This window comes from Lygodium microphyllum, chromosome 4 (assembly GCF_053477565.2).
Source record: "Lygodium microphyllum isolate KBCC chromosome 4, Lygodium_microphyllum_v1.1.10, whole genome shotgun sequence".
NCBI lineage: Eukaryota > Viridiplantae > Streptophyta > Polypodiopsida > Schizaeales > Lygodiaceae > Lygodium > Lygodium microphyllum.
Genome location: NC_141138.1, coordinates 145,335,039 through 145,353,807, shown reverse-complemented (window position 1 = coordinate 145,353,807; position 18,769 = coordinate 145,335,039). Strand labels below are relative to the sequence as shown.

The 18,769-nt window shown below is 43.6% G+C and overlaps 2 protein-coding genes across 4 annotated transcripts in view; both read right to left on the bottom strand.

The window, feature by feature from the left end:
• LOC148037732 (putative GTP-binding protein OBGC2) overlaps positions 1-18,769 on the bottom strand; it is a 97,582-nt gene that overhangs the window by 48,125 nt on the left and 30,688 nt on the right. For 2 of the 3 annotated variants that reach the window (XM_087676687.1, XM_087676688.1), the window contains exon 5: positions 3,773-3,850. The exons of the other annotated variant lie outside the window; for it this stretch is intronic. In XM_087676687.1, the coding sequence (XP_087532813.1) occupies positions 3,773-3,850 (78 nt within the window). The remainder of the gene's footprint in view (positions 1-3,772; positions 3,851-18,769) is intronic. 3 annotated transcript variants of the gene reach the window in all.
• LOC148037735 (uncharacterized) lies at positions 9,632-16,958 on the bottom strand. The gene is made up of 2 exons (XM_087677024.1): positions 16,215-16,958; positions 9,632-9,754 (listed from the first exon to the last, which is right to left on the bottom strand). The coding sequence occupies exons 1-2, from the start codon at positions 16,956-16,958 to the stop codon at positions 9,632-9,634; spliced, it is 867 nt and encodes a 288-aa protein (XP_087533150.1).

The following is an 18,769-nucleotide window of genomic DNA, read 5'->3' as shown; positions in this document are numbered from 1 at the left end:
ATATAGCCCTGAAAGATGGCATGCTTCAAGTAAGACGAATTGAAACGCAAAGGGAGTTTCCCCAGAAATTGCTTGAAAGGTGCAATGGGTTGGGCAAGCAGCTCAAGCTGCAGAGGGAAATGGTCCGACAAGGCATATTGCTGCAACACTTTTATTTCGAGCATCTCGGGAAGAAAATCATCATTCTGCATGATATATATACGGTCCAACCGCGACCATGTTGTTGCATACTGGGCAGAATGGAAAGTAAACCCTGTAGAAGACGAATGTAGCCAAGACCAGAGATCTTGCTTAAGAACAGCAAGAGCCAACTCATGCCACATACGACTTTCCGGCGCATCCATTACTGAATGCTCCGATGTGGACTGGGAAGAATCAACACACATATTGAAATCCCCCATGAAGAAGCCCCGTCTGCCAAGTGACAAGGAGGTCTGCAAAGTCTGCCAAAGCTCCCGACGAGATGACCCATGAACATCATTTTTAACAAGAACAGGCTAATATTTGGCATGTACAATCATGAGCACACCCAAATAATGCATGGCCTGTGTCCCTGCATAGAACAAACGAAAGCCATGGCAATCCACAACTTTGCCAGCTTCATCGTGACTCTTGTGCTCAACAGCGCACAAGACATCCCACTGGTTCTCATACAATACAGTCCACATGGTATGTTGCTTGTGTCGAGAACAAATGCCTCGCACATTCCAGGTGGCTATTTTCATGTGTATTCAAAACAAAATCAGGTACGAGGCACAGCTTGCCGCGATTTGACTTTGTCGGCGAGAATATCCAGGACTCCCTCGTCCAAGAAATCTGCCAATACCGCAAAAGAGTTCTGAGGACCAGATTTGGAAGTAGACGGCATATCTGCTGGCTTGGGGTTGGAACGAGGATAACGACGGTCTCACGGGGTAATGACGTTGCCTCTGGTATCAAAAGCCAGCTTAGCAGGTGGACCCTTTGGACGATTCGAATACATTTTCCTGGCGGGCTGAGGACGGGGGGCCAAGGCAGCCATAGCAGGAGTAGAGCGCTCAGAAGACAACATTTCCTTCCTGCGCATATATGTACGCATGGAATCTTGTGAAGTAGTAGGCACAGTATTCTCCATGCCCGCAACAACCCTGTTGCCGTTTTTTGCACGTACTTCAACCCAATCAGTGGCACGGGAATCCAGATCCGAAACCTGTTGTTTACCTTTGGCCAGAACTTGAGGCGGATGGAGAGTATCCAGCGACGGAGCATCACACACCATATCATCCATGGGCGGCGCAACATGGCCAACATCTGAAGTGTGTTGCTGCTCCGGGCATTCGGCCATAAAATGCCCCAACTGTCCACAGGAAAAGCAATGTCCCGCAAAATTGCCCCATTTTAAACGAAAGTGTAACGGATGCATGCCAGAGCAATTGAGGCGTAACCAGGCAGGCCTTTTCCTTGCAGTATCCCATAACATACACAATCGGTTGCGATTCACAGCCCTGAGACTGGGAGGGACCAGAACAGTTCCGACAGCGGCCATCGCATCCTTCAATAGTGGCCAATAAACAGCCGGACAATTTTCCACTTCTACCCACACAGGGCATTCACGTTGCAACAGGCGCTGAAAATCTGCCATTGGGCGCCAGGGAACCACTTGAACCAACCGGCGATCAAAAAACAAAGGCAGTTTAGACAGGAGAGCAGCACGGTGCGTCTCAGATTTCAGCAGGACCTCAAAAAAACCCCGGGGCCCAACAAAAATCTCTTCAACACATTCCCCTTGTAGCAGACTATGCAGCCACTGGCGAATACGGGAAAGCAACGGGATTCGGCCAGTGAAGAAGAGTATCACAGCGCGATCATAAAACACGGAAAAGGAGCGTAGGACAGTTTTTGGGTCGACGGTGGCTTCCAGAACATCATCAGGTGCAGAGTCGGAAAAAACTTCCTAATTATGTTGAACATAATCGCCAAGCAGAGTGTTGGCAAATTCCAGCAAGTGCTCCCAGTCAACATCCTGAGAGTCCACTGAATCTGAAGAAACCTGAGCATAGGAACGATCCTGCTGAACACCTATCTCTTCCGAAGTATGTTTGGTACGTTTACCCGCAGGCTGGATGTCAGGACCAGGAGGCATCTCTTCGGTGCACGGAACCATATCCTCAAGTTCCTCTGCATCGGAATCCGGGCCCAGTGCTGCCACCGTTTGGTCGATGAAATCCAGATCCAAACCAGCCATCGTGGATCACGATCTGAGGGCGACGGAGGACTGACGCACAGTGGGCAGGCGGCGGGGCAGACGATGGGGCAGGCGCTGGGGCAGCAAGGTCCACAGGGCCCAGGTCCAACGGCGACGGCAGGAGCCCTGACACACAGGGCGGACAGGCGACGAGCAAGAGTGGAGCCCGCAGATCTGACGGGCGACAGCAGGGCAAAGCACGCAGCTGGCGGGCCTCTTAGATGCAGGCGACGGGCCTGCAGGAGAAGGCGATGGGACTGCAGATGACGGCGAGAGGAACAGGCAACGGGGCTACACGCTATGGCTCTAGGGCGCAGGCGACTCCTCTCTGTCGCGCTCTCTCTCTCTCACGGGCACGCGCAGAGGCAGACAGGCGAGGACGAGCACCTGCGGTCGCAGACGAGCAGAGGCGACGCGACTGACGTGGCTCAGGCAGACGACGGGGGCGACCGGTACGGGCGTGTCAGGCGACGGGGGAGACTGTTACGTGCGTGTCAGACGACGGCGGCGACGGACCAGACAGGTGCTGAGAGGATGGGCCGACAACAGGGGTTTCCTCCCGCTCCCGCCATCGCTCTCTCTCTCTCTCTCTCTCTCTCTCTCTCTCTCTCTCTCTCCACAAAAAAAAAAAAGATTGTTGAACTACAAACCACCTAACAGCAAGAGACCATCTACCAAGATGCAAAAACCATCCATATCACTAAAAAACTATAACCAAGTGGTCACACAAGCTGAGCTCATTTGAACATTGCTTGACAAACACTCACAATATCGTATGTATTTTACAAAGGCTACCCTTCCAATGATACCAATAGGGAAGGATTGGCCCCACGAAACCTATCCAACAAGTCATTCCGACTCATAACCACTTGTCACAACTGACTTTGCACCAAAGTTTACTCAAACAAAGCACAATCTTGTTGATTCTGTGGTCCTGAATCAAAGTCAGAATACAGCTTCTACCTATGTATAGAGCACTAACCAACTGAGGGTGGATCTCTTAGATTACCTTTCCAAGAACCATCCATTTGATTCAACCTTTTTTTATGCCTATCATAAGAAGATCTGTCTTAGGTCCCTCTATTTCTACCCTATTATACTATCAGCAAATGGCTCATTGCTATGATACCTATCTTTCCCTTTATCAAACCAATTCAGCAGCAATTATTTTCCTCAAATTTCCATATTTACCTATTGTTCTTTCATCGAAGATCGAGTATTTTCCCCTTCTCCACCATGCTATATATTGTTGCTCCATGTTATTTTCTCTTGCCACATGCTTACTTCCTTTCACATAAAAGTCATGACTTTGTATAGTTCTAACAATTTTGTCCATGGTCTTAGTTTCAAATTTCTTTTGTTACAAACAGATAAATATCTAACATCATGAAACCCAATAGACTGGAAAAAATTGCAACACACAGAGCTACCTATTATAGTGTCTTTTGTTTTGACTAAATAATAAGAACATAAGTTCACGTGTTGCTGACATGATGATCAAAATCAATAGAATTTTCAGAAAAGATTGAACATAACCAAACAGCATACCACTAGGCCCACATCTGCCACAACTCGTAGAGTAAGCTCCAAGGTTATCTCCTCCCCAGGAGCACCTAGAACTAGTGCCTATGGGAACACAAGAATAAACAAAGCTAGTCATGATCAAGGCTAACATTTTACCAATTTCAAGAAAATAAAATATCTAGATAGAAAGTATCAAATAAACACAAGAAAAATAGCAAAACATGAACATTCTCGAAAACAAATGGCGAGGAAGTCGTGATAACTGGTGCATACAGCTCAATTTGTTTAACCATATGAACAATATATGATAAACTTTCACTGTTTCAATAATATTCTGAGGTGCTTAAAACTGAGATTTCTGTTGTGACGACAAGTGATTGGTGTTGCAAAATGTCACCACCTATGACGTAACCCACAGACTAGTGATTTTGATCTCGAATTGCACAATAAAAAGTATTTTCAAGCATCAATCTTACATAGATGTGGTACAATTCTGAGGAAAGAAATGACTGCATAGCCTACACTTATCAGAATTGAATTATCGTATGAACACCCAACTAATTATGGGATCTATGAGATCACACAACTAAGATATGGAATCTATGTGACACGCATTATTGTTATGAAATTGGCAAATGTTGGAGGTACTTCACAATTCAGAAGGAACAATATATTTTGTAGAGATTTGACATAAGCCTTACACCGAAACACGGTTCCAGCAAAACACAATCCTTTCCAAAGTCATCCAGTAGATACTTTGGACCAGAAATTGACAACATACAAGAAGTTTCTCACATGCTAACACATTGGTAATGCATCATGCCTTTCATTTAAGTCTTGATCCTTATATGGGACCAGAAACAAAGTAGCCCACTATTGAAAGAAGCTGCATATTTTTGAAAGGTGTATTCCCCGTGATTGTTACTTCAATCAGATTATAGCTACAGTTAAAATCAATATACCAAATATGTAGCATTCTAATTGAAGCATATCACATTGCAGGGAGCACTACTTCTCTAATTTGTGTGTCAAGTTTGTGTATTGCATTGTCACTTGAAGCATAGTCCAACATGTACATGGAGACTTGGGGCTGCCCACAAATGTTGTGTGGCACTCGGTAGAGTAGAGTATTCTTTTGCAAGCACTAGAAAGCCTTATAGAAGAAAAGTCCAGCAAATTCATATGCAAATTTCAATATGGAGACTACCAAGAACAAATAAGAAAGAGGAAGTCAACATCAAAGAGATCCAAATGGCATTAATGAAGTTAATCTTGGACTTTTTCATTATCATCATCATTGAATGGAGACTTGCATCATATGGGCGAGCCATCGAACACATCACCGTGTCCATGATCACAAATATAAGCAATCAATGATCACACTCTTCTCCTATCTCTTCTTCCTCACCCTCCTCATCATCAAGCAATGCAAACAACAAAAGAAGGCATATCTTTGTCTCAACTTTAGAAATAGATCAGACCTATATGTACAATGGTTCTGAGAAACTTTGACCTTCTTTGAACAATCTTTCTCTCACCTTGAGAAAAAGTCCAAATTTTTGTATGATGGTTCTGAAAAAATTTTATATTAGCAATCCCTATGGAGGGTCAGTGCACTCTAGATCCTGAGCTAGAAGACTCCATGTCGCTTCAACCTACCTCCTTAGATCTCAACTCCATGAATCATCATTTGTTACATAATACAATGCCTCTTCTACCTACAAGTGGCAACATTACTGCAAAAAGAAGCTTGAAAGGAATAATCATTATGGAAAGAACATTTTCATAACATATGAATTTCCAAAGCCATACACCTTCATGGCCTATACACCATGGGTCAAAATTCCCTCACCATTTGGATAGGTACTCTTAGATCATCACACCAAATATGGGGCAGGCAAGACATCACTCCAAGTCTCCAAGGACACCAAAATCCTATGTTAGCATGTGTCATGAGGACATGTATTTTTGAAACCTCACTTAACATGTGGATTAATTTTTAATGACATGATTAAGCAAATGTTGCACATGTGAGGTGCAACTAGGGTTAAAGTAAATTTACAAGCCCGAGACCCAAAGAAATCACGGAATGTCAAAGGCAAAAGTTGCTATAAGTTATGCCGCACAGGTACTTTGTGGTATCTGGTGTTAGTTGTTGGCCTAGGTCATCCATTTGGCCATAAGTGTCAGTTGGTGACACTAGAGAAGTGGCGTTTATAGTACCTAACGCCAATCTGATGGTCAAAGATGGCGCAAAGACACTTGGGAATGGAAGTTGCCTAGCCAATTTAATTATTGGCCAATCAGATTTTTTTCAGGGCACCGAAATAATTGTTAGATTAATTTTCAGTATTTAAAGGCTGAAAATTAATATTTAATTATGAAAAATGCTAGAAAAACCATTTGGAAAGGCTATCACTTATCAAAAATGGCCATGCAAGACTAAAAAACGTCTTTAGAAACTGGAGAGGCATTTTTTATAAATTCAATCTACAAGAGAGAGAGAGGGGAGGTTGCTGGTCTGATTTGCAGCCACCACTAGAGGACCTTTTGAAGTTGCCAAGGGCAAGAGAAGACCAATCAACAGCATCTACAAGCTGTTAAGACAAGGCAGCAGCAGTAATGCAAATCTAAAAATACAAATTTACCTACTAATCTTGGACAATGCACACCCTATTGGCCCCAAAATTGGCGCCCCTTTCGGTATTTCTTTAGCTTTATTGAAGAAGAAGTTAATTTACAATGGGATTCTCCCAATCCCTTTCGGTATTCCAACTCCCCTTGCTATGATAAATCACCAGCAAGTCTTTAATCTAATTTTCCCCTTGATTCGGGCAATCAATTGGCCTTCATCTGCTTTGATGGAGATGGAAAATGCCCCAAATTCAATTATTTGCTGATTCCTCCACTTGACTAGGCTAAAAACAGCTTCAGCCTTGTTTAATCCAAGTCTTGGAGCTTCCAATTTCTGGCACGCTTCCCGAGGCTGTTGCTAAACCCTAATTTTTACTACAGATTAGAATTTATAGCAGAGAAATCTGAAATTTCTCAGCCTCCAGGGGTCCAAATGCTAAGCTCTTTGGAGCAAGGCAATGAAATGGCTGGGAGATGAGAGGAAAAGCTGTAGAGAGAGAAAATTCAAAGTTTTGTCGCAAATAATGATTGAAAATCAATCAAATGCAGCTGCTGCCCCGCCACAACAGCTTGTAGATGCAAAGAACTGAAGAAAATCATCAAAATCAGTCTGGCTGCCATAGCATATGCACATATCTGCAGTGCCCTTCAGGTACCTCATAATACCCTTCACGGCATCCCAATGCTTCTTGCCAGGTGTAGCCATATAGCATGCCACAACACCAACTGCAAAGGCAATATCTAGACGAGTGGCTATCATGGCATACATAAGACGTTTGCTACTGTAATTAAGTTGTAATCATGGATTTACCACCCATCCACGCAAGGAAGGCTGGTTACAGCATGCATATACCACCACCATACCACATCCACGTATATGCAATCGGCTTTCCAACAAATGTGAAAGCCAAGTACTATAGATACATGACCACTAAAGCACAAAAAACCTAGCCGCCAATGGTTGGATCAATCAAGGACCAATTGACATGCTTGTCATGTTGCTTTGTTATGCCCCACAATGTAAGGATGGTCACAACCCCAAAGAAACTAAGATTGAGACAAAGAAGTTTGCATGAGCTCTTTGAGGGTGAAGCAACTATAGTAAGAGCAACATAAGGCTTAAAGTAGGCCAACTTGAAACCTCATCCTTTCACAAATTGCTAGTCTTTTTGAAATGTTGTATTGTTAGAAGCAGCTCCAAAATCTTTTTGTCTATCCATTTCCCATTCCCAACTCGTGGTAGTTGTAACTTTTTATTCACTTTGAGAAGATAAAATATGCATAATGTTTTCTAGCTCATATTGTAATCTTCCAAAATGAGATACTCTATCTTGTAAATCTTCATTTCCTCCTCAACTTCTCTAAGAAGAAGTTCGGGATGAAAAAGGATTCACATATTGGTCTTCTTGGTCCCACTTTAGCATGTTTTATCCAAGAAGTTTTGTTCCAAACTTGGTCAAAAGATCATTTTACATACATACAACACTTTCTTGAAGGATAGAGCATTGGGAATCTCCTACCAACCCTTTCCCTATGTCATACAACTTGCAAGCTACTCTAAGGTTAGTACCTCCTCTTGCTCTAAGGAAGGGATTCTTGGAAGATATCACTTAAAAGTGCCTCAACTTGCAAAGTTGGTGTGGTTTGGGAAAGCTTTCATGCAAGTTTCTAGCCTACAAAGTTCTCAAGCATGGCGATTATGATATAGCATTGTGAGAAATGACTAAAAGCCTATGTGCACTAGCCTTTGATATCCAAACTCTATCAATCTATTTTTTCTAGGATCACATGGTTGATTTGTTGGTTATTTTTTGTTTTTTTTTTGTGTGTGTGTGTGTGTGTGTGTGTACTCATAAGCAACTATGAACATGGATATTGCATTAGTGACACTACAAGAAATGGAAAGAGTCTTGCAATGTTTAATTGCCAAAGATTAGAGTTGGACAATGTGGACAGCATTAATAAAACTACTAAGTTCTTCCATGGTCCAAGTGGAAATATATGGTGATCTAATACATATCTAACAATACCCCTTTTTAAATCAATACAACTCAATATGCTTGCCCCTTGTAACCTATCCATAAGACCATCAATTCGAGGGATCGGAAATCAATTCTTTATCATGGTTTCATTCAAAGCACGATAGTCAATGCATATACCCAATGATCCATCCTTTTCTTAAACCAAAAGCACGAAAGAACAAAAGGGAGATGAGTTGGGCTGAATCAGCCCTTTTCCTATAGCTCATTCACCTAATTCATTATCTCCTCTTGCTAGGCTGCACTTACCCTATAGGGTGGCTTATTACAAGGGCTACTTCCAGAAATAAGATCTATGCCATGACCTTCCAGCCTTTCAAATGGTAGCCGCCCCACAAGTGACTAAGCGAAGCTTCCCAATAAGCAGTGTGACAAACTCTACATGGCCCTTGCATGCCATACCAACTTCCCCCATGGGTCCATCTCATCCTCTCTAATGCCTAGGCAGCCCATACCAACTTCTCCCATGGGTCCATCCAACTTCTCCCATGGGTCCATCTCATCCTCTCTAATGCCTAGACAGCCCATACCAACTTCTCCCATGGGTCCATCTCATCCTTCATGATGCCTAGACAGGGTGCCGTGTCCGTGGAGATAAATTTGACTCATGCCCCATTATCAAAAAAAATTAATGTTGAGCTTTAGTTTTGCGCAATGCTCTCCATAACTCAATCGCATCATCATGAAGTTAATCATTAACAACATCATGCACCAAACCAACAGATGTCTTGGGCTTCTTTCCCTTGGGATCCCCCCACTTTCTAGTTTTTCAACTTGCTACCTATTGGAACAATCCTTAACCATGTGACTCTCCTATTCACAAACAAAGCATTTATTTGCAGCCCTTAATTCCCTACGTTATGCCACTATTTTCCAGCCCTTTCCTTGCTCTTATGGCCTGTTTTCAGCCTGATTTTCAGATCTGCCCCTTCTCTCAACCCTATTTGGTTTCCCATTTGTGTCTTGGACACTTGAATCTTTCCTATGCAGCAATGCATCAGCTGTACTAGTTGTTTCTATGAGCTAAGACATGCTAGATACAGTGGATTTAATGCCAAAATCCCCGATTCCTTTAGGCAAACCACATACATACAATTCCACTTGCAAATGAAGTGAAACTTGACAATAAGAAGTCACTAGCAGCAAGGCATCCTAAAACTTCTTATTATCATAGAAACCAGGAACGGCTGTTTCGGCGCATAGGAACAGATTAACGCATTCCAGAAGGTCCGAGCCCAAGAAACGCCGGCGAAACGTTCCAGCCCATTCCATGTCCCGTTCCGGGCCGTTCCTTGTCCATTCCAGGGCCGTTCCCTCTTTGGAACATCCGTTCCTGCAATGGAAATAAGAAAAAAAAATGTCGTTTGTTTGCTGGCGCCCATTTAGGGTCGCGATTTGTTGCCCGACGACTTCCGCCTCTCCTCTCCCGCCTGTTGCGCCTACTTCGCCTACTACTCCCGCTTGCCCTGCGTATCCCGCCTAGCTCCCGTACTGCTCCCGCCAAGTCCCGCCTGTCCTGCCAGCTCCCACCTGTGCCGTCAGCTCCCGCCTGTCCCATCTACCTCCCCTGCTGCTCCCGCCTGCCCCGCCTACCTCGCTTGCTTGCTCCCGCCTGCTTGGCCCCCCCGATTCCCACCCACGATCAAAGGTGAGGAATCTCGCATCAAGCACCGACCAAAGTGTTTCTCTACTCAGTACTGATTTTTGTTCAGTAGGACCATTATCTCCCCCAAATTTGGGGCATTTTGGATCAATTGTCGGCAGTTGCCCCAAAATTTGGTGCTTTCTCAAGGATTGGGGCCCAAATTTGGCTGCAATGTCCCCAAATTTGGGGCATTGGGATCCATCATCCCAAGATCTAAAAGAGCCTCCAAATTTGGGGCATTTTGAATCAATCATTGCCCCAAATTTGGGAGCTGAAAATGCGCCAAATTTTTGGGCATTTTCAGCAAGGGAACGCAGGCTAGAATGCCTCAAATTTGTGGCATTTTGAATCAACCATTGCCCCAAATTTGGAAGCTGAAAATACGCCAAATTTTGGGGCATTTCCGGCAAGGGAATACAGGCTAGAATGCCCCAAATTTGTGGCATTTTCAGTAAAAGGAATGCAGGCTGAAGTAGCACCAAAGTTTTGGCGTTTTTAGCAAACATTTAACACATGCATGTTGAAATTTTGGTGCAAATTTCTGCAATTTCATTGAACTTTACTAATTACTTGTCACTTTTATATAGATAGCAACATTGACATCTATGGGATCTTCATCATCCTCAACAGGTACTTCGTCAACAACTGGACGAAGACGAAGCACTACTTGGTCATGGTGGGATGAGGTAGATTTGGGTGCCACTGAGAGGTGGAAGTGCTCACCCTTGGAAATGCAAACTTTGCACTTATGCTCGCACTAGTGGGGTTGATAAAGTGAGAGCCCATCTTCTACATGAGTGAGGGGAAAGAGGTGTGTTTTTGCACTAATGTATCAATTGAGAAAAGGCAGGAGTTACTTGACCACATAGCCACTTCTATGGGGAATTCACATGCCAGGAGGACGCCAAATATAGCAGTGGATCCAACAACATGGACTCCAAGGCCAACAGCGCATGGTGCTTCATGCAGAAGACCACCAGGATTAGTGGCTACGCAGCCTTCTTGTGGGCCAACAGTGGCAATAGGTCGTGGTGTTAGACAAAGTTCATTGCACACTTCATGGAAACCAAAGAAAAAAGAGGAAACAGAAGCAACAGTGACACGCTTTTTTTACCATGACCATATTGCATTCAAATCAGCCAGGTCACCTTATTTTTTATATATGGTGACAAAGATTGCAAAGTATGGACTCACATATAAGCCCCCTTCATCAGAAACTATCAAGACTACATTGCTTCAGAAGGAGAAAGCAGCCATAGAGATTGCAACAACAAATATTCGCAATCAATGGGCAAGAAATGGAGTGACATTGATAGCAGATGGATGGAGTGACACATGCCATAGGTCCATACATGGTGTTGTCGCATATTCTCGTGGGGATGTATACTTCATTGGTAGTCATGATGCTTCAGAGACTCAAAAGAGTGCAGATGTATTGGCATCCAAGTGGTGAGAGGCAGTGCAGGCTGTTGGGGTAGAAAATGTTAGTGCAGTTTGTGGCAAATGGTGAACCTACAAACAGGGCAACAAGAAACATTTTAATGGCAATGCATCCACATATCACCTTTAGTCCATGCATGGCGCATTGCTTGAATAACTTGTTGAAGGATATTGTGGGATTGCATCTCTTGTTGCAAAAGGCAACAAGATTATCACATTTATATGTAATCATCGGTACTTGCATGCTAAGTTTCGCAAGAGAAGTGACGAAGAACTTCTCAAATACTCGGATACACGATTTACATATAACTTTCTTATGTTTGGTCGATTGCACTATTAGAAAGGTGCAATTAGGGAGCTATTTGCTAGTGATAAGTATGAAAATTGGACTGGGGCAGTCACTGCTACTGCTGTGTTATGTAATGCATATGTCTCTGATAGAGATTTTTGGGATGAAGTGAATCGCACCAACCAAATGGTTGATCCTATTATGCACATGTTGAGGCTTGCAGATGGCATGGATCCATGCATTGGGAAGATCTATGAAGGTATGGATCGCATGATTGAGAGGTTGGAGAGTTTGGAACCAAATGCAGACAGGTATGAGCAGATCAAGGAGTTATGCATCAGCAGATGGAATGAGTATGACTCTCCTATGCATGCTGCAGCATATGTGCTTGATCCTGAGTTATAAGGAAAGATGCAAGAAAAAGACCTTAAGGTGGTCAAGGCTTGGAACACATTGCTTGCAAGGCTTTATCCTAGCCGTGAAATGCAACACAAAATTAAAAATCAGCTCTCTATGTATCGGCAAACATTAGGGATGTTTGGTACAAATGATGCACTAGAGGACGGGACAAACATTGGGGGTGCTTTATGGTGGGAGGACTACAGGGCAGAAGCTCCATAGTTGCAAAGTTTGGCTATTCGTATTCTTAGCCAAGCAATTAGCTCTTCTTGTTTAGAGCAACTATGGAGCTCATTCAATCGCATTCACTCAAAGAAGAGAAATCATCTTAGTACAATGAAGACGAATGACCTAGTTTATGTGAGGTCCAATCTTCGCTTGCTAGCTCGTACATCAGTTGCAAAGGCTGATTCTTTTATACATTGGGAAAAAGATGACGATGATGATGATGGTGATGGTGATGGTGAGGATGTTGTTCAGCAAGATGAGCATTCAGGCACAATGGAGCCATCTTCCATAAATCACAGCACTTAGCGGCTAGCCTTTTAGAACTTTAGAGTATTGACTTGGAAATTGGAGCTCTTGTAACTTGGATCTTTAGACTTTAAAGTTTAGTGCATATTTTGTGTCTTTGCAATGCGCACTTGCTGGACTTATGCAACATTGTTGATTACAATGTTGAATCATGAATGCGACAATCCATTGCTGATTACAATGTTTTGAATCTTTATTATTGTTGAAACTTGATTATTATGTCTCTAATTTCATGAATTATGGTTAATATGATAACTCTCTCTAGATTCTAACTTCTAACTCTCTCTCTCTTTCTCTCTCTCTCTCTCTCTCTCTCTCTCTCTCTCTCTCTCTCTCTCTCTCTCTCTCTCTCTCTCTCTCTCTCTCTCTCTCTCTCTCTCTCTCTCTCTCTCTCTCTCTCTCTCTATATATATATATATATATATATATAATATATATATATGCCGTTCCCGTTCCCTAACTTTGGGCAATTCCCCCGTTTCGAGGGGTCCCGTTCCCGTTCCTGTTCCCCGTAACTATACTTATTATACTGTTTCAAATTCTCGCATTGTGTTACATCAAGCTTATTCTAAGCTCTCATAATGTCCACCTTGGAGGTGCTAGTCAACCAATTTGAAGTAAGCATTTGCTTAAATTATACCCATGTTGGCAATACTCTATCTTGCATCGAGTGTGTGGACCACCAATGTGCATCCCGAATAGGCTCTATCAAATTGTTGAATAAGGGTCAAAGCTTTCAACCTCTCTTGTGCCCCATCGAAGGCCTCAAACTTCACCTCTTTTTCACCCTCATCATGATCCTTTGCTAACCCTTTGGGAGTCAAGTTGCCATACATTGGCTACTGTAAAAAGGGTGCATTTGCCAAATTTATATCATGACCAGCACCATAAGCATTTGCATGACCAACACTCATTCCTTAAGCCCCAAAAGCATCAGGGGCTATAGATGCATTACTATACATACCACTTTGTGCCCCAAGGATCATGCCAATGCTACCATACATGGGGTTATGCATACTACCAACCATACACAAATACATTGGGCTTTGCATTACATGCATTAGTTGCTATATACCATACGGAGTTGTGCCATAGATCCTCATATGCAATCGTTGACCCACCATGGCAACCAAAGTATCTTGGTTGCCCCATACTTACATGCATACCTGGCTGTGCAAAACCCACAAGATTGGCACTACTAAGTTAGCCCTACATTTGTGCATCCAATCCCACTAGTGTCAAGTGCTTTTGCTCATCGTCAATCTTTGTTGCATCTTTAGACTGTGATTGCTGCCCTTTGAAAGCCTTTTGTTAGGTTAATTCCAATGCCTTTAAACATGGCATCCTCTTCTTGCCCTTGCTACCCTTTCTATGAGAGTTATAAAATCTCTCAAACTATGGATCTTTAGCCGATCGAGCAAAGATGTCAATTGTTGCCTTCAACCAAGCCTTACATTGGTGATCATTTTCTTCACCTCCTTGCTGGTCATTAGTGTCTTGTGGCCTAGAAGTACCCACTTCTTGGTCAAGAACCACATTTTCTCATTGCTGTCCATGCTGTAAGCCTATTCCAAGATTAGGCATTGCACTTTCCCCTTCGTTATGTGCATTTCAGAATGAGATGCGTCGTCACTTGTTGATCCAGTCTCACTATAAGAAGACATTCTTGCTGTAAATGCTCAGTTGAGCACAGTTTCAGCACTAAAGCAAAGCGTTTGACCTTCAATCAGGTGCTTCGAGCCCACCAAGTTAGGGGAATCGATGGTATCCTAACAATGGAACCATGAAACCAGCCTTTCTCCTTCAAGAGGGTGGTAATAACCTGACTCATCGATAATTACAACAAGCAATTAAAGTAAATAAGCTGAAATACACAATTTACCACGGACAATGGACAGCATGTTGGCCCCAAAAACTGGTGGTCCTCATAGTGTTTCTTTGTCTTGTATTGCAAATGGATGGAGTACACTAAGATTCTCTCATCTCCTTCGCTAATCTAAGTTGTACTTGTTAGATTGTCTATTTTAGTCTAACAGTCTCTCATCTCCTAATTGTGAGCTCCAGCAAGGTCTAACGGAGACATAGGAGCTCTAACTATGTTTTTATTAGGTTTATCAAACAGTTTAGGATCTATGCAGCCTTTGTCAATTAGTTTCTAGCCCCTACCACCTTTCAACTGCCCCAAGAGTGCCACATCTGCCTGATTGCTGCCACCATAGTTACCAGGAACGGGGAACGGGAACGGGAACGGGACCCCCTGGAACGGGGGGAACGCCCAAAGCGAGGGAACGGGAACGGAGGGAACGGTGTGTGTATATATATATATATATATATATATATATATATATATATATATATACAGAGAGAGAGAGAGAGAGAGAGAGAGAGAGAGAGAGAAAGAGAGTCAAGACTCAACACTAGTCTTAGAATCTAGAGAGACAGATCATATCAACCATAAATTATAATTCATGAAATTAGACTCTAGAGACATAATAATCAAGTTTCAACTTTCAACAATAATAAAGATTCAAAACATTGTAACCAGCAATGGATTGTCGCATTCATAATTCAACATTGTAATCAACAATGTTGCGTAAGTCCAACTGGCAACAAGTGTGCATTGCAAAAACACAAAACATGCACTAAACAGTAAACTTTAAAGCCTAAATAGTAAAGATCCAAGTTACAAGAGCTCCAATTTCCAAGTCAATACTTCCAAAAGGCTAGCTACTAAGTGCTCTGATTCATGGAAGATGGCTCCACTGTGCCTGAATGCTTATCCTGCTGAACAACATCCTGCCCATCATCATCATCATCGTCATCTTTTTCCCAACATATAAAAGAATCAGCCTTTGCAACTGATGTACGAGCTAGCAAGCGAAGATTGGAGCTCACATAAACTAGGTCATTCATCTTCATTGTACCAAGACGATTTCTCTTCTTTCAGTGAATGTGATTGAATGAGCTCCATAGTTGCTCTAAACAAGAAGAGCTAATTGTTTGGCTAAGAATACGAATAGCCAAACTCTGCAACTCTGGAGCTTCTGCCCCGTAGTCCTCCCACCATAAAGCAGCCCCAATATTTGTCCTGTCCTCTAGTGCATCCTCTGTACCAAACATCCCTAATGTTTGTCGATATACAGAGAGCTGATTTTTAATTTTGCGTTACATTTCATGGCTAGGATAAAGCCTTGCAAGCAATGTGTTCCAAGCCTTGACCATCTCAAGGTCTCTTTCTTGCATCTTTCCTTGAAACTCAGGATCAAGCACATATGCTGCAGCATGCATAGGAGAGTCATACTCATTCCATCTGCTGATGCATAACTCCTTGATCTGCTCATACCTATCTGCATTTGGTTCCAAACTCTCCAACCTCTCAATCATGCGATCCATACCTTCATAGATCTTCCCAATGCATGGATCCATGCCATCTGCAAGCCTCAACATGTGCATAATAGGATCAACCATTTGGTTGGTGCGATTAACCTCATCCCAAAAATCTCTATCAGAAACATATGCATTACATAACACAGCAGTAGCAGTGGCAGCCCCAGTCCCATTTTCATACTCATCACTAGCAAATAGCTCCCTAATTGCACCTTTGCAATAGTGCAATCGACCAAGCATAAGAAAGTTATATGCAAATCGTGTATCCGAGTATTTAAGAAGTTCTTTGTCACTTCTCTTGCAAAACTCAGCATGCAAGTACTGATGATTACATACAAATGTGATAATCTTGTTGCCTTTCACAACAAGAGATGCAACCCATGGCAAGTCCCCAATATCCTTCAACAAGTTATTCAAGCAATGCGCCATGCATGGACTAAAGGTGATATGTGGATACATCGCCATTAAAATGTTTCCTGCTGCCCTGTTTGTAGGTTCACCATCTGCCACAAACTGCACTACATTTTCTGCCCCAACAGCCTGCACTGCCAAGCACCACTCGGATGCCAATACATCTGCACTCTTTCCAGTCTCCGAAGCATCATGACTACCAATGAAGTATGCATCTCCACGAGAATATACAACAACACCATGTATGGACCTATGGCGTGTGTCACTCCATCCATGTGCTATCAATGTCACTCCATTTCTTGCCCATTGATTGCGAATATTTGCTGTTGCAATCTCTATGGCTACTTTCTCCTTTTGAAGCAATGTAGTCCTGATAGTTTCTGATGAAGGGGGCTTATATGTGGGTCCATACTCTGCAATCTTTGTCACCATATTTAAAAAATAAGGTGACCTGGCTGATTTGAATGCAATTTGGTCATGGTAAAAAAAGCGTGCCACTGCTGCATCTGTTTTCTCTTTTTTCTTTGGTTCCCATGAAGTGTGCAATGAACTCTGTTTAGCACCATGACCTGTTGCCATTGATGGCCCACGAGAAGACTGCATAGCCACTAATCCTGGTGGTCTTCTGCATGAAGCACCATGCCCTGCTAGTCTTGGAGTCCATGTTGTTGGATCCACTGCTATATTTGGCGTCCTCCTGGCATGTGAATTCCCCATAGATGTGGCTATGCGGTCAAGTAACTCCTGCCTTTTCTCAATTGATACATTGGTGCAAAAACACACCTCTTTCCCCTCCTCATGTAGAAGATGGGCTCTCACTTTATCAGCCCCACTAGTGAGAGCATAAGGGCAAAGTTTGCATTTCCAAGGGCGAGCCCCTCCACCTCTCAATGGCACCCCTGCATCTACCTCATCCCACCATGACCAAGTAGTGCTTCGACTTCGTCCAGTTGTTGACGAAGTACCTGCTGAGGATGATGAAGATCCCATAGATGTCAATGCTGCCATCTATATAAAAGTGACAAATAATCAGTAAAGTTCAATAAAATTGCAGAAATTTGCAGCCAAAATTTCAACATGTGTGTGTTAAATTTTTAGCAATGCTAAAAACGCCAAAACTTTGGTGCTACTTCAGCCTGCATTCCTTTTACTGAAAATGCCACAAATTTGGGGCATTCTAGCCTGCATTCCCTTGCTGAAAATGCCCCAAAATTTGGACTATTTTCAACTCCCAAACTTGGGGTAATGACAAACTCAAAATGCCCCAATTTTGGGGCATTCCAGCCTGCAATTCCTTGCTGAAAATGCCCAAAAATTTGGCGCATTTTCAGCTCCCAAATTTGGGACAATGACAAATTTGAGAATCGAGATAATGATCCTCGAGACTTCACCTGATCGCGGGGAGGAGTCACGCCAGGTAAGAGAGGCGGGCCAGGCAGGCGGGAGAGGTAGACGAGTCCCAAGAGCAGGTGGGAGTAGGGCTTAGGCAGTGGGGGCAGGCGGGGCAAGCAAGATAGTCGGCGGGACAGTCGGAAGGGCAGGCGGAGTAGGCGAAGTGGGCGGGGACAGTCGGCAGAGCAGGCGGAGCAAGCGGAGTGGGCAGGGACAGTTGGCAGGCGGAGTGGGCGGACCAGGTACTCGGCGGGAGTGCAGCGTGCCAGCAGCGCAGGCGAGCGGGAGCAATCGACGTAGGCGAAACGGGCGACAGCGCGGGCAGTTCGAGACGGGCAACAGTGCAGGCAACAGACGGGCGAAACAGGCGACAGCACGAAACGACTACAATAAAAAAACTTAAAAGTTAAAAATTTAAAAATTTAAAAAACTCTTGAGCTGGAACGGCCGTTCCAGACAGGACACGGCCAAGGAACGGATTGGAACGGGAGGGAACGGGCCAGGAAACGGGCTGGAACATTTCGCCAGCGTTTCCTTGGCTCGAACCCCTCGGAACGCGTTAATGCGTTCCTATGTGCCGGAACGGGCGTTCCCTGTCTCTATGGCTGCCACACCAGCATTTTCACACTATTTAGCTGCTGCATACTGCATTTAATGCAGGTCGGCCACATTTTTTGGGCCCCAAACGGCTGCTTGGCCAATTTTGATGACTTTCAGCTATTTAAAGCTGATTTAGAGACTAGACAAATCACTTCTTTTGCCCCAAAGGTGCTCTGTCAACTGCTACTGTTGGAATAAAGGGCCCTCGTGCCTTTTATATGTGCTCGGGTGTGAACGCACCCTTAGCACAC